The 22673-nt window shown below is 35.9% G+C and overlaps 1 protein-coding gene across 1 annotated transcript; it reads right to left on the bottom strand.

The window, feature by feature from the left end:
• Positions 1-735: 735 nt before the first annotated feature.
• Positions 736-22418, bottom strand: bai (Transmembrane emp24 domain-containing protein bai). The gene is made up of 4 exons (XM_089091637.1): positions 22073-22418; positions 14735-14855; positions 11017-11087; positions 736-1147 (listed from the first exon to the last, which is right to left on the bottom strand). The coding sequence occupies exons 1-4, from the start codon at positions 22250-22252 to the stop codon at positions 899-901; spliced, it is 621 nt and encodes a 206-aa protein (XP_088947763.1). The 5' UTR covers positions 22253-22418; the 3' UTR covers positions 736-898.
• Between the last annotated feature and the right edge of the window lie 255 nt (positions 22419-22673).

Raw genomic sequence — 22673 nt, forward strand, 5'->3', positions numbered from 1 at the left:
GCGTGAAACGAGGGAGAATAAACCTAAGCTACTGCCGATAATCTTTAGTTTCAAGACTGATAATTCTACTTTCTTTCCATTTCCTTCTTTACATCACTTTGTAAGGTATCTTGTCTAAGCTTATTTATTAAAAAACGTCTTATCTAAGATTCAAACTTTAACTTACCACGGCATATGTCCTTACTATTGGGCTATCAAGTCCTGTTATACAATACTTCTTTGCTTTATACTTTTTCTGAGCCCAATCATCCATTTTGTTGTTTCATACGAGGGGGAGTATACAAGAGAGTATAATTGTCCTGTTGTATTATTGCAGTATACTGATAAGTGCATATACTGATAAAGTTTGGATACAATTGAAGATTCAGAAGTGGTCGAAAAATTGCTTACAAATTTAACGAATTTATGTGACAAAAGTACAAGTCGGTGAGTTCATGAAAGCGAGTAAAAAAAGATTATTTAAGATTCTAGATTGGAAGTTATCCTTAAAAAATACTGAGCCAGTTCCCACGACCTGGCACCAAGCGAATGGATCATTTGAAACATACACCATTTATAAACATTGAGCTACCTCTTAGACACCAGTAATATTTCAAGCCCAAAATGTTGAAAGAGTATCAGTAGAAACTTATATCTACACCCAGCAGAGGCTTCAGCGACCCATCTCTCTTAAATATTTCCTGCGAAAATCAAGACTAAGTGACATGGTTGGTTAGCACTATGGAAACTTGTGAATTATACTTCCAATTTAATTTAATGAAAAATCACATATTTAAAAAAAATCCAACACCGACCTTTCAGATTGCACAAAAGCGGATCTCACAACTATCAGGTGCAGGTCAATTGTCTTTTGTCAAAGAATAATAAGTAATATAGATCTAAAGTAAATGCAGATCTTTTACTCAATCAATTTCTTTGATTTGAAATACTGCCTCAGATAAATCACTTGCCATGTAGCTAGTCCAACAAGACACAGCATACTGAACACACTCAAATAGAAAACACGTGAATTAGTCGACTCATTTGTGTTCCTCATGTCTTCCTCTCTTTGCCTCATGTAAGCGAAGGCTTGTACAATAGATTCGGAGAGATCTTCCAAACGTTTCAACTCAATCTCCAATGGCTTCAGCTGAGCAGCATCTCCAAGCTAAAAGAAAAGCGAAGAAGCTAATAACCAAGCTCATTACTTTTCATAAAAAGAGAAAGCATTTCATACGTAACTAAATAAGAAAGACTTTTTCACAAATTCCAATTCATGGTTGCAATTAACGGTAATCTTCAAGAAGATGAAAAAGAATATGAAATTAATTTGAGATGAAATGACAAAAAAATTATGCTAAAACTTCTAAAAAAAAAGACTCTAAAAAACGTAATGGACTTAGGTTTTGCTAAGTTTCACTGAAGTATTTATTTTGCCTCTGAAATTGTCGTCTTCTTCTTAAAAACGCCAAAAGGAATCACAACTTGAAGAATAGGTTATTCGGGAAAAATCCATTTTCGATCTATTCATAAAAAAAAAAAAAAAAAAAAAAAGAAAAAAAAAAAAAAAAGAAAAAGAAGCTTTTGTCAACTAAAAGTAGGGAACATTAAAACTCAAATGAACAGAAATTATTCCGGATATTAGGGGACTGTCACCTTCTCAATACCTCGCTCTTCACTTTAATGTTTTTTAGTATTTAAAAAAAGCTTCTTATCCTAATTACATGGCCCATGTGTTTCAGGAGCCGTTCTTAAAGAATTGAGACAAAACTCAAACTTTAGCGTAAACAGCGAGGTGTTAAGGAGAGGACATCCCCCCAAATACGGGATAATTTCTGTTCGTGTTGAGTTTTAAAGTTGTTCCTTACTTTCAGTAGACAAAACTTGTTTTTTTTTGTAACTTCTGATTGTTTTTCAAATAATGTTGGGAAATTTGCCTCCCTATATGGAACCCCCCTCCAGACGATTCCATCCTCACTGAAAATTCCCCCCGGAAAATTTCCTGTGAACAATTAGGACTGGAGAATCATTCTCAGCACACTTTAATTTGCAAGACTTGTTTTTCATTTAAATTTTGATCGTTTTCAAATCATGCCGGAAATCCCCCTCCGTGAAAACCCCCCAATGGAAAGTTTCTCCCGTGAAAACTTTCCCCATGGTGTATTTCTCCCACAGAAATCCCCACCCCACTACCTAAAAAATCCCCCAGACAATTCCAACCCCGCTGAAAATTTCCCTAGGAACATCACACATAAAATTGAGTTGCCAAAGAGAAAGTAAGACAAATAAAAAGAATTTCGCATAGGATTTCTGGCAGATTCCCTGGTGTAGTTTCCCTGGGGAACTTCCCTCCCTACGGGAAATTCTCCTCGTAAAAATCCCCCCCCCCCGAAAAAAAATGTCTGTATACCTCCTAATAATAAATGCTATATATAAACAATGGGCAAATTTCATAAATTACAGTCCTTTCTCCGGGGACTATCGGGGGTCATGTCATCCCCAAGGCATAGTTATTGGACCTTTCAAGTATGCTGAACAAAACGGCCATCTCAAATTTTGATCAGACGACTTTGGGAAAAAAGAGGCGTTAGAAGGGGAATAGTTGCCCTCGAATCTTTTTGGCCATTTAAAAGAGACACTATAACTTTTAATTTGGGTTCAAATGAGCCCTCTCTCTCGATCTTCTAGGACTATTGGTTTGATAAAATCACCCCAAGTAAAAGCTTAAAAAAGGAAAAAAACAAATAAACAAGCATCTGCGATCCTTCTTCGGGCCAAAAATACAAAATTCCACATTTTTGCAGATGGGAGCTTGAAACCTCCACGGTAGGATTCTCTGATAATATGCATCTGATGGAGCAATTCCCATTTAGAATCCTGGACTTTTTGGGAGTTTCCCCCCTTTTTCGAAAATCAGGCAAATTTTTGCAGGCTCGTAGCTCTTGATACGTAACATTAAACTTAATGATTTTTTTATATTTAGAACCAAAGTAAAAATTCAATTCTTTTGGTGTATCTATTTTCATCATAATTACGTTTTTTTACAGTTTCGGCTACTATTGGGCCGAGTCACTCCTTACTTACAGTTCCTTACAACGAACTATTTGGCAAATCCTATATGTAAACAACGAACAACTTGCAAAACTTACAACTCTTGCTCCAGGGGTATAGGGGTCATGCCATCTCCTCAGGCATAGTAACTGGACCTTTCGACTATTTTGAAAAAATGATTTGCTTAAAATTTTGATCACTGGTGAGGGAGCGGGGCATCTACAAATGGCGGCAACAGGGGAGGCCTTATTGCCGTCCAAGCGCTTTTGACTGATAAAAAAGGCACTAGACATTTAATTTCGATTTAATTAGTCCTCTCCAAAGTTTCGATGAGAACTCCTTCCATACAAAGTGGCTTGGTGAAAAAACAACAATATAAAAATAATTTTGCTCTTTACTTAGGTAGCGCTTTTGCACTGTCTGTGATTACCACTGTATATATAATTAGGCAGTAAGTTTACCGCAGATGATTTCTGGCCCTTTATTTTCGATGTGGACAAAAACCTTCTCCCACTTATTCATGCATAACCGGGTTAGTGGGTATGCGTCAATCAATGAGAAATGGTTCGAAATTGTATTATTCGTAATTGCGAAAGTAGAAAAAAACTTGGTGAGCCGGCCAAGTGGTTTGCAACTGTCCCATCTCATAGGTATGAATTAATTTATATACAAATTATGACTTATTCTAATATATTATTTATATTCTGTGGAATTTACTGATTGGCATTCGTAGTTTTTCTAAAAAAGGGGGCGGGGGGTTGATGAAATTTGTGGAAAAAAGGAATTTGTTTTTTCTTCTAATAACTGGTGGAATAGATGTGATGGTTTCAGGGATGGATCAAGGATTTTTTTTAGGGGGGGGGGGAGGCGCAAAATAGGTTGATCTGATAAACTTACGATAGGAGCAAGTTTAATTAATGCAAACTTGCGTTAATTAGGTAAATATTTATATCGGCGCGTACAAACAGCTCCTCTCATTTGATCTGCCATCAGCGGTCCAGCTACCCTGGAACACGTATTTTGGCAGAAACTTCCCAAAATGCCTTTGAATTGAAACCAACTTGAGACTTCGAAACCTACTTTTAATTCCTAAAAACATCTAATAATAACATTGCACTACTAATTACCGATTTTCATATATGAATTGGAATAAATTAATTTAAAATTAGTTTCTTCAAAATTTAGTGTTCCAACGTTGAAGCCAAGTTTCGCGTTCAAGAGAAATCTGACTTGTCTACCCGTGAAAAGATCTAATATCGCTTATGTTTATACGTTCTCTGGAGCACTCGCACCTCGGTCCGGGTTTTTATAATGGGTGAGATAGGGAAAGATCATACTGCTCATTATATATACAGTGGTGATTACAGTCTTCTACCTTGAGAAACAAGGAAAATCTCTCTACCCCATAGCTAGCACTGGTGTGTGCCCTTTTTTGCGCAGGGGCGACCATGTCAAACCCGTGGTCGTAAAATGCAGGAGGGCTCACTTGAATAAAAATCTTAATATTTAGTGCTTTTATTAATCAATCTACGACCGTCTGTTCTATACAAAGCGGTTGAATGAAAAAAAAGGGGAAAAATACACAGATGCCATGTTGCTAGTTACTGAGTACCTTTTACAGGAGGTACTTAATGTATGCAAAAAAAAAGAAGGTGAGACATCACTGCTTCCCATGCGAAAATTATTTCTCTTGACGCTTAAGATGGGGGACTGCAGTTCTCCTAAATGAGACCTCTGGCTATAGAGATTCCAATTGTGCAGTTTTCATTGCTATTCGACACCATTTTCGTGAGGTTTTATGCTGTTTTTTGAAATTGCCACAAATTCACGTTTACAATAAACTTTAACCATAAAGGTTAATTGAAATCACATTTATCATTCTTGAATTAGCTTCAAATTTCAATTCATCCTCACTCGAGTTTTTTTTTTCAAAATAAGCTTTCAAATTTTTCGTTACTTTAGGCTAGAGTTCGTTCTTTACTAGGTTGAAGTAGATCCTGCAATCATGATCATACAGAATCTGGAATCTAGTAAGGAACAAACTACCGTCAATAATGGCCGTGCCACCAAAAATACGGTTTTTGAAAAAAAAGAAAAGAAATTGTGTTTGATTGTTCCTGTGCTTTTCTATAGTTTAGTATAACCCAGCTAAAAATGGATTTGTCATATCATCATAGGCTAGACTTTATCGAGCTTTTCCGCAGAAGAATCAAAAACGAGTTGAGATGGATAGTGCTTAGTAGTATATTCCGATGGAAATACAAAATAAACCGTTCAATCAACGTGAACCAAGAAATCTACGTGGAATGATATCTGGCCCCACTGATGCACTGTATGAAAGAGGAAAATATAATCTAAGAATTGTCTCTTCAGATAAATATCCGTTCGAGTCCCCAAACGTGAAATTTTTTACCAAAATCTGGCACCTAAATATATCTACTGTAACTGGAGCCAATTGTTTAGACGGCTGGACACCGGCAAAGGCACTCCGATAATTTCTCTTGAGTTTCCGGGATCTTCAGACAACTCCAGAACCTAACAATCCCCACGATACTAGCAAACACTGGAGTAATGTATACGCTGGTGGTCCATACAAAGTACTTCAATATGATGAAAAAGTGAAAAGTTTGACAGATACTGATGCAAAAGAAATCGTTGCCAGAGATTCCCTGTCATCATGCACATGGGATCAAGAAGCCGTAGCTATAATACTCTTTGGTAATAATGATTCTTTATATTCAAGCCACACTTCATATTATTGAATCTAATGCGCTTTAATCCGCTTTAAAAATCAGAACATGATTTGCGCTTTACTGAAAACAAAACAAAATTTTTAATGTTCTCTCTTTTATAACGTCAATAAATCCGAAAGTATGCTAAAATTTATATAATTTAGTTACTATTGGTTTCCGTTTGTTCCTATAATTATATAATTAGAAGTCGGGAGTAGAATCATCTATATGATTCTACTTTTCAAACAGAATTTAGAATAAAAGACATTTTGAAAACATCGACACCCAATCTTTTTTTTTTATTGTACATTGCTTACTGCTAATACTACTACTGCTACTAACAACTCACTGCAGCACCAAGCCATTGAAGGCTAACATAGGCTCACATGCTCCTCCTCCATCCCAATCTTTTCAAAGCATCCCTTTTTACTCCCTCCTGTGAAGTTCCCGTTTCTCTTAAATCTTTTCTTACGACAACCTCTGACCCCATTCGGGGACAGCCTGTGTTCCATTTGGCCCTAGATGGTTGGCCAAAAAGGATGATCTTTGGCAATCTGTCCTCCTCGATCTGCAGAACATGTCCTAGCCATCTCAACCTTTCTCTCATTATAGCCCTAGAAAGCGGGATTGAAACAGACTTTTTGTACAGCCTATTGTTTGAAATACGGTCAGTCAGTTGGGTACCCAAAAGAATCCGTAGGCAATTTCTCTAGAATATATCTAGCTAATCTTCCCCCGTCTTACAGAGCGCCCAAGGTTCAGAATCGTACTTGACCACTGTCATCACTATAACTTCCGATATTCTAATTTTGGTGTGCAGACTTATCTTTATATCCTTCCAAACTTTTGTTTAATGTGAAAAACACCCTGGGCCTTAGCTCTTCTACTTTTAACATCTTCACTTTACCTACTGTTTTTACAAATAATAGTACCTAGGTAAAGGAACATATGCACTTGATCGATCTTCTCGTTACCCTACATTACTTCTTCACCTTCCTTTACTCCCAATCTAAGCGACCTAGTCTTCTTAAAATTAATTTTAAAAACCCTGAACCGTCTCCTAGACATTGCACACTGACCCACCAAAACCTCAAAAAATTGCTTCATTTTGCAAACATTTTCATTTATGATGCTTAAATCATCAGAATAGTCTAAGTCTAGGAGAGTTTTACTTCCCCAGTTGAGCCCGTGTCCTCCCATTGTATTTGCTCTGCTTCTTAGGACTAAGGCAAAGTCCTCCAAAATAATGCATATAAACTGAGATAGAACGAGAACGCAACCCTGCTTAACTCCTGATTTTTTACGAAACCAGCTATCCTACTGACCTTATTTCCTACCTTCACTGCAGCAAAGGTATTCTCCTACATAGCACTAATCATTTTAATGTATTTATCTGGTATAGACTACAAGGATAGGACCTTCGCTAAAGCTTTTCTATCAGCTGAATCAAATTCTCACTAATAATCTAAAAACTGAGGACTAAAGGGGTTTGATAAGTCAGGCACTTTCCAGTTATTAATGTAATAGTGAAAATTTGGCTGGCACATCCTCTCCCCTTCTTAAAACCACACTGTTCTTCTCTTAATGCTTCTATAATCACTACACTCACTCTTATCACCTTTCTTATAGAGGTTAATTCAAGTTTCACTAGGTACTTCCCTTTTTCAAAAAATCATATTCACAATCTTCAATAATCTATCTCTAACTTCACATCCACCATATTAAAAAAAAAATCGTTTACCGCAATTTTTTAATACTTGTAGTACTGTCACTAATTCATCCTCACAAAATAAATCTTCCTTCGCATCATATTGCTTACTTTCTTTTATATTATACCCATTACATTCGTTTGTTTATTTTTGTTTTTAATTATCAGTTACTTCTGACAAGAGTTCCTGGGGTAATAATAAAAATTGTACTTTAGATTTTTTCCGAAGGTATTGAATACATACATTTCAGATAAGTTAATGAATAATCAAATGAGTAACACAATAAATGATTTGTTTTCTTGATAAATTAATACATTTTTGCTTAGAAAAACGAAAAAAAAAATAATCATTTCTGGTTGAGCAAGACAGTCAACAAAAAAAGTCCTTGGCCAACATTTTGCTCAATCTACTTTTTAACAGCTTAGAAAAGTTTAGTTAGCCAAAATTGCAATAAAATTTAATGTAGCCTACAAAAGAAAAGAAGAAATAATGCCCAAAATCTCGGAACTCAATCTAGAAGCTGAAAATGTCTGCTGAATAAAATATTCTGAAACTCAATTTGTGTAATTACAATTAGTTTTGGTTGATTTGAGTGACATCAATCCATGAGGTTATATTTACAAATATTATAAAGGCTTTGTTGGGTGGCTTTATATCAAAAGCGAAACCTGGATTTAGCACACTTTTTTACTTAATCAAAGTGCGTTCAGCTGGTTCTTACTAGTTTTTCCAAACTTATTCTTGGAATTTTGTACACTCGGTAAAATGCTTAAAAACAAATTCAAATATCACCAATATTCATTAATAGACTTGTTCACAGAATGTCTTGATTTGAGTAAACTATTTTTAAAAGTTTATTGAATCCCTCAAAAAATCCCTTTGAGCCTCCCCATCCCTTTAAGTGAAAAAAAGAGATCACGGAATTTTCCTTCGTAAAAATGATGTCTTTTGTTAGTAAACCTATCTTAACCTGATGGGTTATTAATTTCATCTTCTTCTTACAAAGTCTCAAATCTTTCCTTGGCCTATATAGGGTGTCATTCCCCCTCCTCAATTTTCAGCCTGACTATTCCAGATAAATCATCAGATAATAATTGACTTTCAATCATCAATCGGCTTACATTAGACAATTTACTCTGCTTCTTGTGCAATCATACTAGGAGGGAACTACCCTCCAATAATTATTCTACAAAAAAAAACATACACGCCAATCTTGTTTAGGCTCCATATTTATGCTTCAACATTTTAATAAAATTGATTAATTTTCAATTAAAAATTACAGAATAATGGAGGAAATCACAAGGTTTTAGGTTCTGCAGTGTAGTGTAATCATACGTTTACGCAAAAATCGAAATGCAAGTAGAAAGAAATATTAGCAAAAAGAACAAATGGGAGCTAATAAACGTATTTTTCAGACAATCAATACGTCAGAGACATCTGTCATTTTAACCAAGACACCTTTTGTTTTGTTATTAACTATAAATCATTTTGAAATGAGATGCGGCTTTTCTGGTAGGGTCATTTAAGTTCTCCACTACTACCCTGAATCTACAAAGTGCGTTTCAAGAAACCATAGCTTTTGATGATGACCATTTTAAAGAAATCTTCCACTACAGCCACTTCAGATATGACTTTTTTTGTCAGTGGTTTTGGATTGTTTCGACGTCAGGTACGGCTTGTTTTGTTGTAGATATAAAACTAACAGATTCCTTGATATTTAAAAGAAAAACAAGTGAAACGCCAACATTATGCCTGTAACGCTAAGCATGGCAAAAGAAAAAACAGTATCAAACCAAAGGATAGAAACAAAACTGAAGGTCTTCTGGGACTATATATAAACGACGATCTGTTCTTACTGCATTGTAAGAAAGAATTAGCGTATCTTTAGTGTCCCAGATGCACCTTCATTTTCAAATTAAGAATATACCAAACTGTAAACTGAGGACTTAAATATAAAGTTCAAGATGTAGGCCATTCATGTCAGACAATGTAGTTCAAACAATGGACAGAAATAAAGGCCACTTTTGTTTATTGGATTTAAGATCCTTGTGTGTCCTTACAGAAAGAGATACGTTAATTTTGAGCCAAGTAAATTATTTGGTATGGCAAAATCTAATATCTTTTACCCATTTCTCAAGAAAATGTACAACATATTAAAAACTTAGAGGCCCCCTTAAGGTTGGGAGCCATAGGTGCAGCCTATTGGGGAAGACGGTGTTGAATGCCCATGAAACATGATAAGGTTCTCTAAAACTTAAACAAATGCATTTAATCTGACTCCACTTAACTTATTTGACTTAATTCTCATGCTGTCTTGGCGCCATCGTCGAGAGAGCAGAAATATTCTTTCTCCAGTAAACCGATCTTGAGCTACCACGGGTGTATCTTCAGGTCTTATTCTTGCCTTGCTTAGGAAATGATGTAGACTATTGGATCATCTTGTTCTTGGACGGCCGCGTGGTCATTTCCATCCAGCAGCTACAGGGTTGAAATCATAGACGATGCAACAAGGGGTTTCTTCGGGAAATCGGAAGAGGTGATAATACCATCTTAGTGTACATTGCACAACATGCAGTGAGAATGGAATCTGCACCGTACGGGACAGGACGTTGGTGCTACTGATAAGATCGCACCAGCGAAGGCCTTTTATTTTCCAGAGTCCTTTGCTTTGGATTGCATCTAAAGGCCTCAAACTCATGGTGGTTGATGGCCACGTTTCTGTACCATATAGTAGGACTGAGCCGACTGATTCATTAAATATCCACATCTTTGTAAGATGACTGACAAGACGGTTGCACGAAACGTTGAATATCCCTAGGAGGGAAGTTGTCTTAGAAATTATTGCGCTGACTTCACTCTCGACTGATCCATTACTTGACAGAATGGAGACGAGGTACGTGCAATACTTCCCGACTGCTATTTGATTTTGGCATACTTTGACTGTAGGAGGGGGTTGTTGAAATAATTTTGAATCAATGAACACGATTTTTGTTTTACTCCAGAAAATGTCGAGCCCAACCTCGCCAGCTTCTTCTCTTATAACTATCAGGGCTCCACAAAGTTCTTTGAAGGTGTTTGTCATGAGTGCCAGATCGTTGGAGAAGTTAGCATCGCTCAAAAGTCTATCACCCAACTTTAAGTTGAAGTTCAGTCAGATAGTGGTCCTCATCATCAAATAGTCAATGACGCGATGCCAGTACAAATGTAGAATGGCTGGCTACGTTTCCTGTGACTTGTACACCGCTTTACGTTTGTTCATATTGTCTCTCAAAGAGACTGTACTTATACAATCTCAAAGAGATTGTACTGACTGATTTAACATAAGTGATGAGCCAGTTCCTACTTGAACATGGCAATGGGGAGGGGGGGGGGGGCTATTCATATTGGTCCAAAGGACCTTTCACAAAAGCATAACTATAATACTATACTGCTCAGCTGTTACACATACCATCCCTGAAAATATTGGCTCTGTGTACCAACAAATTCAACCCTAAGGTAGTCTTAATACAATAACAATAATGATAAAAAAAAAACACTGAAATTACCCCTTCATAGTTCTTGGCCTCAACTCCAGTCTTAATAAAGATTGAAACTTCATGAGCTTGACCATGGTAACCTAAAAGACAAAAATAATAAGTTACATAGCTTTTACTATTTAAATTTTTTTTTATGAAAATTTGATTTCCTTTTATTATATCTTACATACCCGAAGTTTATTTAACCTGATCTATGGCAACTAAAAAAGCCTAAATACACATAGGGGACCACAGGAGGAGGTTGAATCACTTCCACAATTGATTTGACCGCCCCTCCCTGGGATAAAAAAACAATAGCACTAAAAATGCGCTTTTTTACCCACCACCCTCTATTTTGACAGTTCTTCATGACGACGTTCTTATCACACAGTACAAGACCCATGACCACATTCTAAATCACGCAATACACGAAAAAAAAGAGACAATATTCACTAGAATAGAGTAATATATTTGTCAAGGTATTACATTATGGATTTGAAAGAGAGGACCTACAGGCCCTAAAGAACCCCAAGAACATTTAAATGTTGCTTGCAGCCTCAACTAGTAATTTTTTCATTTTTTTTTTGTTTAAATCAACATAACCCTTGCAACATGATCAGGGCTAGAATTAGAGCTTTGACACTTCTAGGCCCAACCGTTTTTGTCACTCCCTTTTGCAAGATTTTTGGGGAAATCCCCGAGAATTTGGGGATAGTGGAAGCACTGATCAGAACGCAACTGATGAGCCAAAAGAAATGAGAGAGAGAGGTGCTACCGAATTCTCAACTGACATTCCTAGGAGATATCTGACAGTTTATAAGTAGCCACAGAATTCCTCTGTTGTTTTAAAGTCACTTTTCTGTGAATAGGCAGCAAAGCGCACCTGATACTTTGATGATAAATTACATCTATCCAGTTTTTGTTAAGAAGAAAATCACTCAGTGATAATCTATAGCATCCCCTAGCAATGTGCGCCCCTAGGCCAGGACCTAGTGGGGCTATTGGTAAAACCTAGCCTGAACACAAACTCAATTATACCAACTTAATGAACAACCCTGTGCACATTTTAAGCATATCTAGGGATTTACATTCGAACGATCAGATAGTTCCAATAATCAGACATAAATATTATGTTAGATATTACTTTACTTAAGTATTATTTTAGCCAGAACAGCCAATTAGTGTGACCACTACTACATGGATCCTCAATTACACACAAATCTAAAAATATTTTGGCTTGACAATGCATTTTTAAAGAAAAATAGGCTCTTCAAAAAATTGAGTTGAACCCCTCTCTATATACTTTCAAAATAAAATATTAAGATATCCTTCCCTCAGAGTGAGACTTATGTCCACTTATATCTACTGAATAAACTGAGAGGATGTTAGTAGCAATTATTGTTCCAAAATGTCAAAATTGAAGCAACGTATGCAGAAAAAGAGAAAACCATGTCACAGATCGCCAAAGTTTAAGATTAACTAAATAAAAAGCCCATACACACAGGCTTTTCTTAGATTCATAGTAGTCAGTTTTTGAAATAAAATGTAATAGTCCAAACCAGAAACAAAAAGGAGCAGGAGTACCAATTGGTGGGGGCCAAATGCTTCCCTCCCCCACAGATTTAAAATTACATTACCTTCACTTGGTAAATTCATTGAAAAAAAACGAAAATATTGCCCCAGTCCCAGATTTGAAAAATACCCTTTTTTCTGTATCTCTGTTAAACAAAAAAATTAAAAGGTTCTTGCCCTATCCCCTACATTTGATTTCCGAAAAATGACACCATCAGAAAAAGGAACTTTGGAAAGAAGTTGCACCAAGCCAAACAACTAAGGATCTAAGGGACAAGAAAGTAGATACTGGAGAAGGATTTAGGATTTTGACTGGCATTACCATCTGCAATACACTTGGGTCTGTCCAAGTCAAATTTTTCAATCAAGACTGTAGATGAAATTCAAACATTACTGCTCTCAGCTCTTCTCTACATTGACAAGGCAAGCTGAGGTTTCTTTCCAGCATTTTCATGTGGCCAGATTTTGGAGAAATGATTTCAAAGTTTGGAAAAACCACAAAATAAAGTTAAAAACAACAAAATAAATACCATACAGTTGCCTTTGAAATTTTAATTACATACTCTACATACTTAGGAGACCTTTGAGCGAAATCCAGTACCCTAAAAAGATGTAACGAGATAGCTTAATTTTTGAACCCTTTTGTGAAAAAGAAGAACCTTTTCTTAATCCGTAGAATCTCAATGGTACAAGCCTGGGCAGTACATTTTGTTTAATTGTGTTGTCAATTGTAAAGCACATATTGCATTGTCTCCTATTTCTTCTAGTTTCTGTGATATTTACATTAGAACCACTATGAAAACAATCACAAGTCCCTCCCCCCTGACCAAAGGCATATAAATATTGCAATGCAGAAAAAACAGGTACTAAGTTCTTAGCTATGGAGTATGATCTATCTGAAACAGTAAAACCTTTAATGCCCTTTTTTTTTATTCTAATCTACTGGAACATGTAAAATCAATTGTGGTTTTGTGCTCAGGTAATAATTTTTTCTATTGAAGGATAAGCACCACTAATCAAGCTAAAACTTTGAACATTCATAAAAAAGTATTTTTTGAGACATGAGAAAGGACAAAGACTATAATAATCAAAAATGCATTAATTAAAAAAAAGAAAACAAGGTGGTGCCATGATGACAAGCATGTGAGGATTGAAGGCCAAATAGGTATATACACACACACACACACACACACACACACACACACACATATATATATATATATATATATATATATATATATATATATATATATATATATATATATATATATATATATATATATATATATATATATATATATATATATATATATATATATATATATATATATATATATATATATATATATATATATATATATATATATATATATATATATATATATATATACATATATTTACACACCAACAAACAATTTACCCACCATGTTCACAGAAAAGAATAGGCCAAAATTTTTTGTCTAGCCGAGTGTGGAAGACTTGGAATTCACTTCCATTGGAAATAGTTGCAAGTACCACGGTCCAGTCTTTCAAAAGTAGTTTAGCCTCAACAGATTTTTATACTAGGTCCTATCACAATCCATTTTGAGAATATTTTTACGTTTGTATTAGCTGATTTGTGACAGTTTGTTTTCAGTTATTTTGTAGGCTTACTTTTTGATCGGTTTCAATTGTTAACAGATATGTTTCAGTTAGTTCGGTATGCTACTGTATGTTTCAGTTATTATGTTTTCAGGGTGTATCTTTTCCGTTACTGTATGTTTTTGTTATGTCATCAACATTGTTATAGACTTTTTTATAATTGTTTAGTGCGACAAGCTTGTTAAAGCTTACTGTATTTTGGTATTAATTAAAAAATAAATAAATATATATATACATATATATATATATATATATATATATATATATATATATATATATACATTACGATCAAAGCTTGCATAAGTTTTATGCAAGGTTTGATGGTGACAGGTTAGGTTTTTAACCCATTTCTCAAATTTATAACCTGATTTAACCTAATCTAACTTTAACTTTTACCACCAAAGCTTGCATAAGACTATAAAAGCTGATTTGCCAAGCTAATTGGATTAAACTAGAGGAAAAGGAATTTCAGACTTTCACTAGTGAATGCTGATATTAACCAGATTTCAGACCTTCACAGTAACACATAACAAACCTTGCTGAACTTTAGAGATGAAGCACAGCTCAAAAACATCATATTCATCAGTTGTGAATGCAAATTTTCCTTTATTTTTGTCCTCATGATTGACCAAAACATGTCCTTTTGTATCAGTTACCTAAAAATTAAACAGAAAAGTTAGAAATTGCTATAAATCATTTTGCTAACTGTTGCTAACCCAGAAAAAATATTACTGCCCCCATCAGCAGCAAAATAGAAGTGGCAATCAAACAGATTACTTTACTGAAAACAGTTTTTACTTTAGGACTATGTGTTTTGTTTGAAAAAATAAAAGAAAGAAAATTACTCTAATCACCAAGATAACTGAAAATAACTAATGTAAGTTGATAGACTGTTTAATATATGGTGACAAGCAATTTGGATTTATCAACAGTATCAAAGAGATAACATTCAAAATACATTTTGCTTTTGGTAAAGTATCAAACACACCCTGACTTTAGCAAGCTTAGGGGCATTTATTTCTGCTCCTCTTTGGTTTAAAGGAGCTCTATATTTTTTTTCAAAAACTCCAGTTTTGTAAGTATTTTTAAAATAAATTTCTGTGCATTTTTAACTGACATTGTTTTTCTTATTGGTCTGTAAAAGGCCTGTTAAAAAAGATTTTTTGGCTTTAATTTCCAGGATTCAAATTTTGGCTTGATATCAATATTTTAATAAAATTTTGCGACGCTTTGATAATAATATTAAGATAATGCAAAACAAATAGGCCACAGGACCACTAAAAAAATCTTTTAAATTGACAAAAATTATAGGCACTTTCACCGTAGTGTTTGTCCAGTCCCTACTTGAACGAATTTAAGGAGTTGGCATTGATGACTTCAAAGGGGAGCTTGTCCCAGTGTTGTGTTACTCGGTTCTTGACCGCCCAATGGCCGATGTCCTTTTGGAACCTCTCCTCTTGAAGCTTGAGGTTGTGACCACAAAGGTTCGTGTGGCTGAAGCTGAGAACATCGGTAGCCTGGATGTTTTCGTAGGCGGCGTAGCAAAGCTTGTATACCTCAATGAGGTCTCCTTGGTGCAGTCGATAAGCTAGTGAAGGAAGTTTGAGCTTGCAGAGCCTATCTTCATAGGGTAAATTTCTCAAAGTTGGACAGAACTTTGTTATTTGTCTTTGAACTTTTTCAAGAGCTTTGATGTTTTTATTGTAAAAGGGACGTGTAGAGCAATGACCATATTCAAGGATTGGCCATACCAAAGCTTTGTAGAGAAGACAAAGGGTCTTATCATTTCCAAAAGTGAAGTTATAAATAATTTCTGAGACCACACTGGCTAATCATGATAAACAAAAAATCGCGAAGAAAGAAAGAAAACGAGGACAATTAACAGCCAGTGAAAAAATTGAAAAATGATGCAAATAGTTCGGTCAAGACCTCCATTTGGCCGTCCTCAGTGCAGAATAAAACTGATAAAAATATAAAAACCAAACCTTAAAATAAAAACACCAAACTAAAATTGGAACCATTACTAGAAAAGGGTCGTCCAATTTTGGTTTGGTGTTTTTATTTTAAGGCTTGGTTTTTATATTTTTATCAGTTTTATTCTGCACTGAGGACGGTCAAGCGGAGGTCTTGACCGAAATATTTGCATAATTTTTCAAGTTTTTCACTGGCTGTTAATGATCCACGTTTTCTTCGTTTCTTCGCGATTTTTTGTTTAAAAGTGAAGTTGCGCCTTAAAACTCCTGCAACACGATTTGCTTTCCCAATAATGCTGTTGTAGTGGGCCTGGAAGTTGAGGTTGCTATCAATGACAACTCCCAAGTCGTGCTCCTCCTGGCATGATTTGATCGGTAAGTCTCCTAGTCTATATTCATAGCGGATAGTTGGTTTCCCTATTGTTAGCTTGTGACTTTTGTCGACATTGATTTCCATCAGCCAGTTGGACATCCAACTATTGAGCTTGTCAAGGTCCTCTTACAGAGATTGTGCATTGGCAGCTGTTTTGATTACTTTATACAGCTTGGTGTCGTCTGCATACAGTAGAATTTCATAGTTGATACCTTCTACTAGATCATTGAGATACAGGTTAAATAAGAGAGGGCCAGTGACCGAGCCCTGGGAAACACTGCTGATTACCTCTACTTCAAGTGTGCTCGAAACTCCATCTACTGATACTGTTTGAGACCTTCCAATAAGAAACTGTTCAATCCAATCAACTGTGATTCCCAGATCAAGGTTGCAGAGTCTATATAAAAGGCGATGATGAGGTACTTTGTCAAAGGCCTTTTTATGGTCTATGTAAATGACATCAACTTGATAACCCTTATCTGCATGCATTTTCTAGTTTTCCACTGCCATAAGAAGCTGTGACTCTGCAGACCTTATCTTCAAGAACCCAAATTGCTTGCTAGTGATTATCTTTCTTTTGCTCATGTGCTCAAGGATGTGGTCATATGTGATGGATTCCAGGATTTTGCAGGTTAGACTGATCAGGCGGTAATTTAGAGGATCTTGGCGGTTTCCCTTGTTGAGCAATGGTATCACTGTTGCCTTTTCCAGATACTAGGGAGTTCATTTGACTGTAAGGATTTTTGAAAAGTCATCAGGAGGGACTCTGCAATTAGATCTGTGGTTTCTTTTAACACTCTGGGATGAAGTCCATCCAGACCTGGCGATTTGCTTATCCCTAGCTCTTTGAGTTTTTTCAGGACCACCTGTGGGTCTATCTTGACCCTGGGTGTTTAGTCAGAGACTATGGTTTGCAGGGTTGGTAGTGATGACTGAATAGGTTCCTGGGTGAAGATGGTAGTGAAATACGTGTTTAGTAAATCTGCTTTTTCTGCAGATCTTTCAATCAGGAGTCCAGTCATAGGGTTTTTTAAGCTTGGAATATCTGGCATTGCAATGTGTTTAGAATTTATGTGTTTCCAAAACATTCTGGGGTTTGTCTTGATAGATTCTGCTCTTGCATGCTAGCTGCTTGCCTGGTTTGTTGCCTCATCGTATTTTGTAGCCTTGGGTAGGCTCTTGCTTTGAGAGGACTTGACTGGTCAGCTACATAATTTTTCCAACAGGCTCGCTTCTTTTTGATGAGGTCCAAAACCGCATGTTGTAGAGTTGGTCTTTTATAATTTTTGGAAATTAATATATGTTTCTCCCCAGCCTGAGACATGACAAAGAGGAATTTGGAGTACATTTCCTTACAGCTTTCAGTCGAACTGAACTCTTTTCCCCAATCCACTGTGCTGAGGTCATTGCGCATTGCAGTGAAGTCTGCTCTGTTGTAATTTTTTCTTGGTGTTTTTTTTTGTCTTTGCTGCCATTAGCCAAAATCTGGAAGCCTACAATACAGTGATCAGACTTTCCCACTGGTGCCAGTTGGCGGTTGTCCTCTATCAGTTCTGAATTGTTTTTCAGTAGCAGATCCAATATACTTGGTCTATCTGTACCTCTGGTTTGGGTGGGCTCTAAGATCAATTGGTTCAGATGAGAGTTATTCACCACTTCTAAGAATTTCGCCTCAGGTGATGTTGGGTTGTGCGAGTGCATGTGCTGTCTAGACCAGTTGATTTTTGGTAGGTTGAAATTGCCCATGTTGACTACATTTGATAAATTATCGATGCAGATCTCAGTAATTTCTGCAAGCAACTGCAAATCATTTTCAAGACTGCTATTGGGACTTCTGTAGTAGATTCCGAGTTTGATATTTGCTCCATCAGCTGCTGTTATTTTTAACCAGATACTTTCTTGGGATAGTTCATTTCCTTTGGGACTTACTGGGGTAGATTTGACGTCCTGTCTGTAATAGCAGAGAATTCCCCTTCCAGTTCGCTGTTCAATGTTTCTCTCTAGGACCTTGTAATTTGGAATCTGTAGCTCTAGGAGTGTAGGCAGGTATCTGCTATTTTTTGGTTTCACCTCAGCTATTCCGACTATATGGGTTTATGGAATTTTTGATTGATGGGATGAGAGAAAATTATTGAACCAAATGGATTGAATCATTTTTTCATTTAGGAAACTCCCCTTTGGAGTGGTAAAAATCAACAGAAAAATAGTATTTTTTCTTGTGTTTTTATTTATTCAAATTCTTAATAATTATTCAACAAGTAGTTATTGTTTTCATATCATGTTCTATTGTGATAAAGTAAGTGCACTTCTGTTGTCTGCATATCTTCAAATATTTTGCTGCATAATTTTGGTTTTCCAGGAAAAGCAGAAATCAAACCCTTTGTTTTTATTTTTAAATTAAGGCTACCCCCTTTTAATTGCAAATTAGCCTAATGTCATTAATCTTTTTGAACAAATCTGTCAAAAACATGATATCCGCTTTAAATTTGATCAGGTTAAAAAAAAATTATATCTTTTTGAATGTACACCTTTCAACAACCAATGTACTTCAGTGTGTAAGTGCAGTTGTTGGAAATCTTCAACAGTTTCATGACATAATTGTGCAAATAAATGTGTATTCAATGCATTATTTCTAATTTTGTTGACTGCATTAATCATAAATTGTGCTTACGCCAGCTTAGAACCAGACAGCAAAAAATCCCAAGGACTTCCAACATGACACTTTGAGCAATCCTTGACCCATCTTGGTTTTCACCACTTGGCAAAGTCTTTTATCAACAAGAGTTGAAATCTTGCACAGGAAATCTCAAGCCTATTGCCTCTGGCTCATTATAAATCCATGCTTACAAATATTATGCTATTACAGGAAAGCAATCCATAATAGATAAATTAGCTAGGAAGTAGTTTTACAAACCTAAAATACCCACCAAAACAGACCAAGCCCAGAAGAATTATCCATTAATCAGAATCCCATGCAAATGGTGTGTTTTTTGCAAGGCTATAATTCCCTTGAAGGGTGCCACTCCTCAAATGAAAATAGAGTTGACTGCAAGGCCTCCAGCCTTGCTGGTACTCCAACATGGTTGAGACAGCCCTTTGTAGAGGCCCTTGCCCATAGATCTGGATATTATGCCCTGCTACAGTTGTCCTCCTACAGGGGATTCTCCCACACTGGTGTTCTTTATCACCATGCAATTTAACTCATTACTGGAAGAAGGTTTGTAACTCATGGGTTGTCTGTGCACACTGGTGGGCCCTGCTGAGTGTACATTGGAGGGATCTTCTTCCTCCTCCACCTGTATTTACATCCCCTGGGCAAAGGTCCCTCAGTTTTTATTACAGACCCCCAGGGACAAGGTCCCCTCTTGGTCCATCTCTGATGGAGGTATCCTACACATTTGTAGGGCATTCTCCTATCAACCACCTGGGGATGCACTGAGTAGCCTGGATGACACCTCTACTGAGCAGTAGACTCAGAAAGTAGCTTGTCTAGAAGGTAAAAATTGTAGCAACTTTTTGCAAGATTGGAAAGGGGTTAGACTAGTAAAATGAAACTTACAGTAATGAATCCAGGGCCAATAACATTCTCTGGGACAGTATTGCCAAGCTTCCATGTTAACCCTTGTCTGATTTCCAACTCTTAGAAATGCGTCTACTTCACAGGCTGATACTTTGCCAAAACAACATTTTACCTTAATTTTCAGTTATCAGTTTCCTTTTCTCTGGTTTTAGTTCTGAAAATATAATGCCTATTGCAATATTTGAATAGAATTTTAAGCCATATCAATGGGTTTTTAATTTAAGAAATGTATTTATGGACCTTTGAAACCTCATAAATTGGGATTCAGCAAAGTTGTGAAGCTAAAAACACTTCTGTTGTATTTCATCGAAGCAGGATACCTATTTTGCAAAACTTTACTTTAATAGCACAAAGATTTTTAAAGGGCATCAAAGGTCAGGGCCCTCTAGAAGGAGAAAGAGTGGTGGGTACTTCAAAATATGTTGCTGGGACATAGTTTATTCTGTAGACCCATCTTTGAAAGTTCCATTTTCCTAGCCTAACCCCTTTCCAAGACAGCAAAAAGTAGCTAAACTAGAATTTTACTAAATCCAATAGTAGATGTTTTTTTCTACAATATAATTTCTGGGTAAACTTCTAGTGGGCCTTATAATTTAGCTAAGATGAAAGTGAAAATGTGATTTGATGTTATTTTATGCTCTTTCAAAATTCCATAATTGCTTCTGGGGCTAATTTTATCTGGAGCCCTTAGGTAGGCCTATTTCATTTTTGTAAACACACAAAGAAGTTATCAACACTAGTTAAGTCTTTGGAAAGTGGTTAAAAACTTATCACTAATTTATAAATAGGTTGTTCAAGAGTAATATCACAGTTCATATAATTATCCAGTATGATCATTCCCTATCTCACCCATTATAAAAACCCGGACCAGGGTGCGAGTGCTCCGGAAAACGTTTTTGCAGATAGAAACATAGGCGGAATCAGATCTTTTCATGGGTAGACAAGTCAGACTGTGATCTAATCGGAAACAAGTGGAAACCCGCTATTACGAATAATGCACTTTGTTGGAAACAATCGGAAACAGACTAACCCGCATTCCCGCTAATGCAGAAAGAAGTGGGAGGAGCCTTTTGTTTGCACCAAGAATGAAGACCAGAAATGATCTGTGATAAGCTTACTGGATAATTATATGAACTGTGAGTAATATATTCCAAAATTATTATTTATAACAATTAAAACCTCATTTATTAGGCAACTCAAATATAAAACATTTTCCTACCATTTCAAGTTTTTTGTCAACAAAAATAGCACTGAATTTTGCAATTCAAAACTTTGCTGTCAACAATTCAGGGTATAGGCCTATATTTGCACATATAGGTGTGGAGTGGGTAAATTTCATGGCAAATTTGCAGTGGACCATACAATTTAGCTAGGATAAAAGTGTAAACATCAGTTGATGTTTTTTTGGTAAAGTTCTATGAAATCATATTATTAAGTTAGGAATAAAGTGAATACACAATTTGATGCTTTTTTTTATGCTGATTATGAATATAATAATCATTTCTATCACAAATGAATTTCAGCCCTCCCCCCTATATATGCCAATTCAGGGTTAGGTATATATAGGGGGGGGGGCTGAAATTCATTTTCAATAGAAATGATTATTATATTTGTAATCAGCATAAAAAAAGGCATTGAATGGTGTATTCACTTTATTCCTAACTCAATAATGTGATTTTGTAGAACTTTATGGGTTTTTTATGCTCTTTCAATATTCATATAAGAATAGCTTTGGGACCCCTTTAAGGGCTCAAGGTGCAATTAGCCCCAGAAGCAATTATTGACTTACAAAAGAGCATAAAAAGGGCATCAAATGATGTTTTCACTTTTGTCTTAGCTAAATTATAAGGCCCACAAGGAATTTACTAGCTTCTACCCTAGACTAAATTATATACCTCTTTTACTGGTTGGAATCCCTGTTCCTGAAAATATTATTAACTAGCCTACCTGTATATCTATAGTTTGTCCTTGAATCTCATTTATTTCATAGTCACCAGTGACTAATACATCCTTGTGCACTTCTTCCTTCAAACATCTCCTAGAGTTTGGCTGCAATTCTAGCATCAACCCTTCTAATCCAGAGAATAGGCCTAACATTAGGAGTCCAAAAACAATAAACGATGACATTGTAATGGTTCAAAAATCACCACACCTCTCCAATAGTAATTTTCTGCAACAAAATATAAAAAAAAGTCGGCTTAATTATCGACTAGAGGATTCTCCAAGCCTTCAGACAATATTTATTTTTTGTTGTAGATAGTTTTGTGAGCTGGCAAACGTTTTCTTCTGATCTGTTGTAGATTGTCGCGATATTAAAAATCAAATCACTGAAAAAGGAAAATAACCAAATTAGCGAAAAATTACTGATTTCGAGATTTGCCGCTTTCTGTAGAAAAGGTGTCTTGCCGCTTTCTGTAGAAAAAGGTAAGTAGCAGAAAAGGTTTAACAGTTTGGTCTTCAATTATCTACGTCTGAGTAAAAGTTATAAGTAGTTTTCTTAAGAAATAGGTTATATCATAGGCAGCGGAATAGCGCTGCCTACGTAAAG

This window comes from Artemia sp. Qi Xiang Cuo, chromosome 7 (assembly GCF_049724085.1).
Source record: "Artemia sp. Qi Xiang Cuo chromosome 7, ASM4972408v1, whole genome shotgun sequence".
NCBI lineage: Eukaryota > Metazoa > Arthropoda > Branchiopoda > Anostraca > Artemiidae > Artemia > Artemia sp. Qi Xiang Cuo.

Coding starts and splice junctions, on each gene's coding strand:
- bai (XM_089091637.1), bottom strand. CDS start 22,252: ATGTCATCGTTTATTGTTTTTGGACTCCTAATGTTAGGCCTATTCTCT. Junction 11,088..14,734: donor CATCTCTAAAGTTCAGCAAG/GTTTGTTATGTG, acceptor TTTGTCTTTTAG/GTTACCATGGTCAAGCTCAT. Junction 1,148..11,016: donor AGGCCAAGAACTATGAAGGG/GTAATTTCAGTG, acceptor CTTTTCTTTTAG/CTTGGAGATGCTGCTCAGCT.